The 10,266-nt window shown below is 41.1% G+C and overlaps 2 protein-coding genes across 2 annotated transcripts; both read left to right on the forward strand.

Moving 5' to 3' along the window:
• The first annotated feature begins 1,860 nt into the window (after positions 1-1,860).
• LOC106613709 (vimentin-type intermediate filament-associated coiled-coil protein) lies at positions 1,861-4,180 on the forward strand. The gene is made up of 2 exons (XM_014216246.2): positions 1,861-2,547; positions 2,704-4,180. Exons 1-2 carry the CDS (start codon positions 2,357-2,359, stop codon positions 3,047-3,049), a joined length of 537 nt encoding a protein of 178 aa, XP_014071721.1. The 5' UTR covers positions 1,861-2,356; the 3' UTR covers positions 3,050-4,180.
• Positions 4,181-5,815: 1,635 nt separating this feature from the next.
• LOC106613710 (mitochondrial import inner membrane translocase subunit Tim13) lies at positions 5,816-8,958 on the forward strand. Its single transcript, XM_014216247.2, has 3 exons — positions 5,816-6,069; positions 6,377-6,445; positions 8,032-8,958. Exons 1-3 carry the CDS (start codon positions 5,950-5,952, stop codon positions 8,128-8,130), a joined length of 288 nt encoding a protein of 95 aa, XP_014071722.1. The 5' UTR covers positions 5,816-5,949; the 3' UTR covers positions 8,131-8,958.
• The last annotated feature ends 1,308 nt before the right edge of the window (positions 8,959-10,266 follow it).

A 10,266-nucleotide genomic window follows, 5' to 3' on the forward strand; every position in this document is an offset into this window, starting at 1 on the left:
CATGCAACAGGTAGAATATGGTGAAGAAGACGTGGCGCTGGTCGTTTGAAGATGCTGAAATGGCGGAAGCGGATGTTCTGTTTGAATCAGATGATGTGTCGAGTGGAGGTGAGAGTGAGAAGAATTGGAAAGGAAATAAGATTATTAAAGTGGTAGTGGAAACTAGTAAATCCAAACCTAATTCTGATTATTTTTTGGTTGGAATAAGGGTTTTCGATTGATGTTATCTGGGAGATCCGTTTGAAGTCTCTTAAAATCCTGGATGTGTTGGATGAGGTGGCGTCGATGAGAATAACAAAAGGGTGTGTGTTGGAACAGAAGGGGCGTGCTCTGTGCCTCAAGAAGATGGTGAGTTGGAATGTGTCCTGTGTGGATCTTCAAAGCAGGGCGCCTATCAAAGGTGTTATCTCTGGGGTTGCGCTAGAAGTAAATGTGCAAAGGATATTTGTATAAAATTGTATCAAGTGGTTGGTGCACAACTGACCCGCATGGTAGATGGAGTGCGGAAGCCCATTCCATCCATTCTCTTCCTTCTCACGTGTATGCCCAAACCCATACAGTGCAAATGATTTGGTCATGTCAGGTGTATGTAGATGGGAGGAGTATTATATGCTCCTCCAGGCACTTGTCCTCTCCCGTCTGGACTACTGCAACTCGCTGTTGGCTGAGCTCCTCGCTTGTTCCACAAAACCCCGGCAACTTATCCAGAACGCAGTAGCCCACCTGGTTTTCAACCTTCCCAAGTTCTCTAATGTCACCCCACTTTTCCGCACACTCCACTGGCTTCCAGTTGAAGCTCGTATCCACTACAAGGCCATGATGCTTACCTAGGGAACAGCAAGAGGAACTGTCCCTCCCTACCTTCAGGCTATGCTCAAACCCTACACCCCAACCCGAGCACTCCGTTCTGCTACCTCAGGTCTCTTGGCCTTCCCACCCCTATGGGAGGGCAGCTCGCGCTCAGCCCAGTACAAGCTCTCCTCTGTCTTGGCACCCCAAATGTGGAACCAGCTTCCCCCTGAAGCTAGGACAGCAGAGTCCCTGCCCATCTTCCGAAAACATCTGAAACCCTACCTCTTCAAACAGTATCTTAAATAATCCTCCTCATCACCTCCAACCCCCCCTCCCACCCCCCAAAAATAAATATAAATAAAATATAACAGCACTTGCACTTGACAATACCCCTTCTAGCTCTGACCATACTGATAGCTACGTTGAGGAAAAATGTACTTTCTATGCCTGTGATATGTGGTTGTCCCACCTATCTATCTTAAGATGAATGATAAGTCGCTTTGGATAAGAGCGAATGCTAAATGACAAAAATGTCAAATGTAAAAATATGCCAGCCGAGCTTAACTGCTGCAATTGTGGTTGCGAACATGCACCCGTTTCGGAACTGTCCTGTTAGGGTGAAGGAAACAGAGGTGGCAAGAATAATCCAGAGGCGTTGAGAACATTGGAAGAAAGGTGTGAAGTTGAAGAAGTAATGGTCGTAGGAGTAGAGGCAGAAAATTATATTCATTGTCAAGAGGGATCCTGACATGTTGCATGATAAGGTGGGCTTTGTAGCATTTATTACTTTGGTTTTCAACTGCACAGTGCAAACAGAGAGGAAATATGAGAAAATAGGCATCATTGTGAGTGTGGTGTTAGCGTTTTTTGGGGGGGCTCAAGGATTTTTCTGCAGTGGCATTACAAGGAATCTTGTCAATGAATGCTCTGTCCTTAAGGTACCTGGTAGGGATTTTTTGTTGTTGTATTTTTTGTTTGAATTCCCCGTACAGTAGATGGCGGCAATACACCAAGATGTGTAGTCTGCCATAAAACTTAAAAGAAGAAGAAAAAATAACTAGTGACTCTTTCCGGGGCGAAGTTTAAGCCACAGGTTACAAAACTGTTGCGAAGTTCATTCAAATTATCCAGCCTTTTCTATCAAAACAGTGCAGACAACGAACTATTAGATTGCACGAGTCATGTTGTTCGTAATTTTTTACATGGAATTATATGTATCGTTACGTTTCTCATGGGTTTCAGATATTAGATATATCGTAGGATGACGTATCGGTACTGTAGCTGGTTAACTAGTTAGCTTGCTGTTTTGGTTTCTAGTATAGCGTCATCAAGCAGTTTTTTTCTGGACGCGGAACAATGTTTTTTGGTGCAATTGCACAGTTGTTTACCGAACTAAGAGGACCTATACCAAACGCTGAAGAAAGTGCAGCCATGGCAGGAAGAGTAAACACCAGCCCTCCGGTGAAATGCTTGTTCACGAGCAATGAGTCAATCGTCACGATCAGTCTTCTACGGTGAGTTAGTGTAAATTTACTTTTAGGTCGTGTCATATTCCTCATGTGACATGTCCTCGCCGTCACCGGTACAAATTCGGGAGGCGAACGCACACCTGGCCGCGGTGCACAGGCGGGTAGCAGAACTGGAGCAGCGGCTCGAGGCAGCAGAGAACACCGTGAGGGAGCAAGCAGAGAGTCTCATCAGGAAGGACGCGCAACTGAGGGCTGCTACCCAGGAGATTACCGAGGCCAAGAATAAGTAAGTGATGGAGGTGTTGTCTCTTCAGGCATTGCCAAAGCTCCCCTTTCATTTACCAACTATTGTTGTTTCATATGTGCATTGTGTGGCCGAGACTGCAGAAAGATGTGCTGATAGTTTATCATCGATTTCTCTTTTTATCTAACTTTTCTCTAGAGAGATTTACTACCTCCACGAGAAGCTGTGCAAGTCAGAGGACACCATCCAGAGGTTTCAGAACATGGTCAAGGAGAAGGATGCTATGATAGGCCAGTTGCAACATCGCTGCCAGCTCCTGGATAACATCTGTAAGAGCAGGCCTTTACTAGACAGTATGCTGTTCCATATGGCTGAGGCAGAGAGACTTGGGCCAGTGGTGGGGATGGGTGAACCCACTGTCAAAACATCCCTCACAGACGGGGAGTCAAGCTGCAGTCCCAACCGCATCTCTAACCACAAAGACTTCTCTCTCAGTGAGGATGACCAGGAGCTGGATGAGATCGTGTTTGGAACAACTGTATAGTACAAGGCCCCTGCGAAGAGTTAGGTTAGTGAAGAGGGTGGTACTTGAAGTAGAGGCATGAGTCATTTCAAAACATCTGCATGTTGTGTTATTGTTTTTTTTATTTTTTATCTCAAAGGAAACATTTGTGCTCTAAGTAGTTCTTTATACTAAGCAGATGACTTGTAAGTTAACATGATGTCACACGGGGGAACTGCTTGACACGTTATGAAGCCTTTGGTTTAACCAAATAAAGGGAAACTAATCTGCCTTGATTCCACATCTTAACCAGACAATAACCAGGTGTCTATTTGACATCAGTTTCTGTTTTAACTGCTGTATTTTTGTACTGTAATATTTGGAAATGGTGAAAAAATGACCTCTGTTTATGTTCAGCTCAAAGTTTTCAAAGGTCAAAAAGTGTTGAGAAGGTCAGAGTTCAGAAAGTACATCTGTCGCACATGTAAGACTAGGTTCTACTGCATCCCATGCATTTGACTATATAGTATACACCTTTCAGTCATTCTTCACTAACAAAGTTTTTTTTTAAAGTGACAATTAAATTTAAAGTGCTTGAGGTTATTTTCGGGGAGTGTACTTACTCCACACGTATCCCATGTAAGCATGACATTTAATGGTTAATCTAAGACATACATTAGCCTCTTGTTGGCGTCAATATTTGCTTCAGAGAAGCAAAGTCTATGCAACATTGAAGTTTGCGTCACTTTTACAGTACACTCACTCTTGCATTACATAAGATGCTACATAGATGTGACATTCCAGTATGGTCAAAAGCAGGGGAAATCATGCCTTGTGCTCTCATAATAATACTGTACTGTTTTGCTTAGTCATTATATAAGCAATATTATATATTGTGTTGGCTTAAATCATCAGGTGGCTAAAAGTATTGTGTTATGTCTGCTGTGTCTTTCAGTACAACTGCATGATTGTGCAGCTTAAACTGTTCCTCTTGTGATCATTGTACCTGTGCTTTAGCACGGGATCAGTTTTGCCTCTGAACTGTCAAACGTGTGTTGCTCTGTTCATTTAAGAAAATATTTTCTGAGAAGAGGTATTTCGATTCAATGAGGAAGTTTTTTTTTTTAAGCAACAGACCTTTCTGCTACATTAATAAATTATTTATTTATACAATATTTACTTCATTTATTTGGAAAAAGTCTAAAGTTAATAGCTTGGCAGTGTCACTAGCTACTTTTCCTACTTCAGGGATAATGTGACTGAAAAAACAATACTTAAATCTTTGTAAAACATTCCCCGTGCCTGCGTCTTCACTAGAGGGGAATGGTGCCTGACACAAAGGCTACGGTGGCAATGTTATTTTTACAACGTTATCCCTATGGAGATGCATACGTTAGAATTTATGCGAGGGATGTTCAGATAACTGCTCAAGACACCTACAGACAGGAATGCAACCCTATTTTCTTTTACCCCAGAAAATTAATGTACTGAGATTTCATTGTATATTCTGGGAAGGTTTTTAGAAAAGTTCATACTGGGCATATCAAGGGAAAGAAGAACAACATTTATCACTGTTGAAAGTACATAGTAATCTTTATTAATTTCAATATAAAACATTTTCATAGCAGGAGTGACCAATGTGACTTCTTTTTCCCCCCATTCATTTAGATAAACATGGAGACAATAAAAAGTCATTTTGCACAATATATGGTTTGTTACATAAGATTCCAGTCACTGCTTTGAGCAATAGTGATAATTTTGGCCAGGCTTTATCATTGCTGCAGTACCAGCTTCCACCTGCCAATGCAGTTGTAGAAGCCTTAAGTACCATCAGGGCCAAGTGGCTGGCGCAGCACCTCCACCATGCCCAGTGGCCTCTTAAGCAGGCCAGGCAAGAAGGGCCCACCTCTCTCAGGAAAGAAGGAATGGGCAGCAGTCTTCCGGCGGTGGACCCATGAGCTCCCCATTAATCCCACACTATCCTGGGAATAGTCCCCAGAGCACTTGCTCCTGACAAAGGTCCCGTTGCCACTGGTCAAGGGGCTGCTGCTGAACACTGGAGCAGCCAGTGGGGAGAGAGTGTGGCTACTGGGGACCACTTTTGCGAGGCAGGAGGGGGCTCCCCACAGGGCTACTCATTGAGTTCCTGTTAGGATCTGAGCGGAAGGAAGACACCCGGGGGACGGCCAGGTGGCTGCTGTACAGAGCCTGTGGCCGGTTGACTGCTGTTGGTGCTTTACTCAAAATGCCGGTTACAATCTGCTGCCTAGTGAACAGGCTACACCTGAGCAAGAAAAAAAATACAGTAAATAATGACCTAACTGGCCCTAGCCAGAATAGATTTTGACCCAACGCTTGCTTAGAACTGCCTAGGCTTTGCTTACAGTGGCATTGGAGTCAGACACGCTTCGCTTGACACTACGGAGCCAGCGCAAAATATGGCTCGGAAACCTTACCTCAATCCAGGGATGAGAAATGCATGAAGATTGAACGACTGCTAAATTTGGAGTACAACGTGTGTTCATTCTACTTTTATCATTGAAAGTCAATTTCCATAATCCCCCAAACCATTTTTTTTTCTTCCCTCTTGCATAATGAACAAACATTGTGTCACTAAAATCTGTGTTGGAATATAACACACCCATGTGTCTCAAACTCGTAGATGGGCCAAAACACAGTTCAGACATATTATATTTGTTATGTTTTTAAATAAGTGAATCGAGATAAAATGATCACGCTTCGTGTAGACTACACTTTTGTATGGACTAAACTGGCCAGGGCACTGAAAACTACATTCCCCATGTTGGAATCACAATTACAGGAAGTCACGTGGTCGAACTATTGTTTCAAGGGCAATTCTATCCGAAGCGGTTACATTATCTAACACGTGTAATTACTAGCTACAGTGTAATTTCTTAAAGATAATATTATAGCAATTAGATATGGACGGATTTGGTTCCGATTTTTCATCAGGTGCTGGGTCCGGTAAAATGGATACCGGCACAATCATGGAGCAAGTAAAGGTACAGATTGCGGTGGCTAATGCGCAAGAGCTCTTGCAGGTAACGTTTAATTAATTGTTTTGAGCAAGCTAGCTAAGTAGTAGAAAGATTGACATTGTTTGTATCCAGGTATATAGCTTACTAATGCAAAAGCAACAATTAGTTAGCTAGCTAGTTGGTTTAATAGGCCATATCAAAACTGGGCATATCCAGCTAACTGTTAATGCTTGTAATTGCCGGCCTTCAACTTGCTATCTTCTTAAACTCCCTGTTAGAGGTCGTTCAGCCTGAACTATGAGCTGAGAATTACTTTCTAGCTCACTGAAAGGAAGGTGGGTTAAACTTTTTTCCTTTTTCTTTGCTCTAGAGAGTGACAGACAAATGTTTCAAGAAATGCATAAGCAAACCTGGAGGCACGTTGGACAACTCTGAACAGGTATGCCAGTGTATTTTATTTGCAGATTATTGATGGGATGGTATATGTATATGAAGTAGAGGTCAACCGATTATGATTTTTCAACGCCGATACCGATTGGAGGACCCCAAAAAAAGCCGCTACCGATTAATCGGCCGATATATATATTTATTTATTTGTAATAATGACAATTACAACAATACTGAATGAACAATGAACACTTTTATTTTAACTTAATATAATACATAAATAAAATCTAGTTAGTCTCAAATAAATAATGACACATGCTCAATTTGGTTTAAATAATGCAAAAACACAGTGTGAGAAGTAAGTAAAAGTGCAATATGTGCCATGTAAAAAAGCTAACGTTTAAGTTCCTTGCTCAGAACATATGAAAGCTGGTGGTTCAATATTCCCAGTTAAGAAGTTTTAGGTTGTAGTTATTATAGGAATTATGACATGTCGACTATTTCTCTCTATACCATTTGTATTTCATATACCTTTGACTATTGGATATTCTAATAGGCACTTTACTATTACCAGCCTAATCTCAGGAGTTGATAGGCTTGAAGTCATAAACAGCGCTGTGAATCAAACATTGCTAAGAGCTGCTGGCAAACGCAGTAAAGTTTGAATGAATGCTTACGAGCCTGCTGCTGCCTACCACCGCTCAATCAAATATCAAATCATAGACTTAATTATAATATAATAAACACAGAAATACGAGCCTTAGGTCATTAATATGGTCAAATCCGGAAACTATCATTTCAAAAACAAAACGTTTATTCTTTCAGTGAAATACGGAACCGTCCTGTATTTTATTGAACGGGTGGCAACCCTAAGTCTACATTGTAGAACCTTCAATGTTATGTCATAATTATATACAATTCTGGCAGATTAGTACACGACAAGCCAGGTGGCCCAAACTGTTGCATATACCCTGACTCTGTGTGCAATGAACACAAGAGAAGTGACACAATTTCCCTAGTTAATATTGCCTGCTAACATTAATTTATTTGAACTAAATATGCAGGTTTAAAAAATATTCTTCTGTGTATTGATTTTAAGAAAGGCATTGATGTTTATGGTTAGGTACATTCGTGCAACGATTGTGCTATTTTCGCGAATGCGCTTTTGTTAAATCATCCCCCGTTTGGCGACGTAGGCTGTGATTCGATGATAAATTAACAGGCACCGCATTGATTATATGCAACACAGGACAAGCTAGTTAACCTAGTAATATCATCAACCATGTGTAGTTAACTAGTGATTATGTTAAGATTGATTGTTTTTTATAAGTTAAGTTTAATGCTAGCTAGCAACTTACCTTGGCTCCTTTCTGCACTCGTGTAACAGGTGATCAGCCTGCCATGCAGTTTCCTTGTGGAATGCACTGTAATCGGCCACAATCGGCGTCCAAAAATGTCGATTACCGATTGTTTTGAAAACTTGAAATCGGCCCTAATTAATCGGCCATGCCGATTAATCGGTTGACCTCTAATATGAAGTGTAATTTCAAACCTCAGATAATGTGCGAATTTGAAAATGCTAATATTATGCTGTGGGACTGGGTAATGCTCACTGATATATTTGTCTGTTTATTGCAGAAATGCATCGCTATGTGCATGGATCGATATATGGATGCATGGAATACTGTGTCCCGTGCCTACAACTCCAGACTACAGAGGGAAAGAGCTCGTATATGAACATCGTCCTATTCTGCCAGCGACACCTTTGCAAAGCCAAAATGTATGGCAGGGAAGGTGTTAGTGGCTGAGGCTGAAAGAGCATATGTGGCATGATGACACACAAACTTTTGTGAGAACACCTAACGGACAGGTTTGGAGACCCTGTGAATGGCAGCAATAATGATAGTGGACATTTTCCTTTCACTAAAAGGATATTTTAACAAATGCATATCTTCAATTGTTTTTTATTATTATTAAGTGTCATGAATTAATAATGTTAAGGAAATATTCTCTGCAATTATAATGTACAACTCTCTGTAACCGTCCCCTAAAAGTTCAGTGCCAGGTACCTATTCTTCAGTAGGCTACTGGCTGTGAGTGTGGGTGAAACACCAGTTCCCTGATGGGATTAGGCAAGGCTTCTTTTACCATCTTGCTAAACCTGGTTTCTTCCCTGTGGAAGAACTGAGGAACATTTTTTGTTTGTTTTCATAACTGAACCAGGCACTCAGACCAGCTAAACAATCCTATATCATAATACGTGTCGAGAACAAAACAGTATTGTCAGACTTGCGTTCCAGTTGTCACTATCTGCCCTAGTGGATCTGTTTAACAGGGTCTGCTGTGGTGCACTTTGTATTGAACCTGTTTTGAACCTGGCTGGAGTTGTTTGTCAGATTACTGGGAACAGCTCTCCTTCATTCATCCCTTTGAATTGTGTAAGGAAGTAAAAATAAATGGCCTGTGAGTGCTTAAAGATGGGTGCCGCTGCTTAGAAGTGTGTTTGTGACTGACTGGAATGGCCTTTTTCACTTGTGAGACATAAATAAATTCCGGTCAAGCATTTGTGCCCTGTTTTTTTTTAATTATTATTTTTTATGTTTACTTATTCCTTGCATATTTCATATACATTCTCCCATGCTGGGGGAAACAGTGTCGTTGGGTCATATTTCTTGTAGCACCTGAACAGCTTCCAGAAGTGTAGATTTAGCTACACTACATAAAGATGCTTTCATGCAAGGCTCAGTTCCTTAGCATCTGCTATAAAAATGTAGCTTATTCCAACTTTCAGATGGTTGGGCCACAGAATTTACATTAAAAAGCTGGTTGGCCACATATGAAAAATTACAGTAATGTAAATGTCAAATTTAATATTTGAACCCACAGAAATCAAAATGCTTACACCGTATAAATATTTTCTCAAATACGATAAAATACACAACTTCTACATGTTTATATGCATATTTTAGTACAATGTCCACAGACCTCCATTTTACTAGTCACCTGGATCTCCTGATATCTCCAGGTAGTTTTATGTTGATGGTGGAGTGCATACATCATCCTTGACCACTAGCGCACAAAAAATACCAGTGGTGGCTGCAAAGTAGAAACCCATTGTGTCCTCAAGTACTATATGATGTCTCAATTCCTCTTTTCCATAGCCTCAGAATGGCAGATAGTTAGATATCCATTCCCTGATGGCAGTGACCCGCATGTAGACTCCTGGGAAATCAGTCCAATCACAGCCATGTCCCCACCTGGTCACCCCGGCAACAAACCACTGGCCAGAGGGTTCACAACACGTGAGGGGGCAACCAGAATCTCCCTGAATCTCCCAAAATGTGCATTGGTCCTGGGAAGGTCGATAAGAGCATAAGAACAAAAAGAAGTCACCTGATTTGAAATGTGTGTCACCATAGAGACTGTAAATGTACATTTGGGAACAGTAGCTAGGTTTCCATCCAATTGACGCGTAAAAACAAAATCCGCATAAGAACGATGTGTGAATTTTCCCACCAGAGGTGTATTCCCATCAAACATACTCGTTGCAGATTTTAAAAAATGCGTGATGACTGCACTTTTTTTGTTGTTGTTGCAGTTAAGTTATCATGTACCGAAAAAAAAAAACAAGTTAAATGGGTTTCCATCACATTTTCAACTCTTATGGATGTTTTAGTTACAAAACCTGTTGCGATTAATGGCAAACTTGCCCAATTTGGTTTTGGCGCATACTCTCTAGACAACAGTTAGCTGATAAAGTGGACAGGGGGTTATGATGAGATATGGATAAGATCATTTTATTTGATAATTAGCAGCCAAGCACCACTCATGTCACCGGCATTCAAATAATAGCAACAACCATTTCCAGTAGTC

The sequence above is a fragment of the Salmo salar genome, chromosome ssa10 (genome assembly GCF_905237065.1).
Source record: "Salmo salar chromosome ssa10, Ssal_v3.1, whole genome shotgun sequence".
Taxonomy (NCBI): Eukaryota; Metazoa; Chordata; class Actinopteri; order Salmoniformes; family Salmonidae; genus Salmo; species Salmo salar.

Excerpts from the sequence above, each read along its gene's own strand:
- LOC106613709 (XM_014216246.2), top strand. The coding sequence starts at position 2,357 with ATGTCCTCGCCGTCACCGGTACAAATTCGGGAGGCGAACGCACACCTG. Across the intron at positions 2,548-2,703 it reads ATTACCGAGGCCAAGAATAA|AGAGATTTACTACCTCCACG; the intron begins GTAAGTGATGGA and ends ACTTTTCTCTAG.
- LOC106613710 (XM_014216247.2), top strand. The coding sequence starts at position 5,950 with ATGGACGGATTTGGTTCCGATTTTTCATCAGGTGCTGGGTCCGGTAAA. Across the intron at positions 6,070-6,376 it reads ATGCGCAAGAGCTCTTGCAG|AGAGTGACAGACAAATGTTT; the intron begins GTAACGTTTAAT and ends TCTTTGCTCTAG. Across the intron at positions 6,446-8,031 it reads CGTTGGACAACTCTGAACAG|AAATGCATCGCTATGTGCAT; the intron begins GTATGCCAGTGT and ends TGTTTATTGCAG.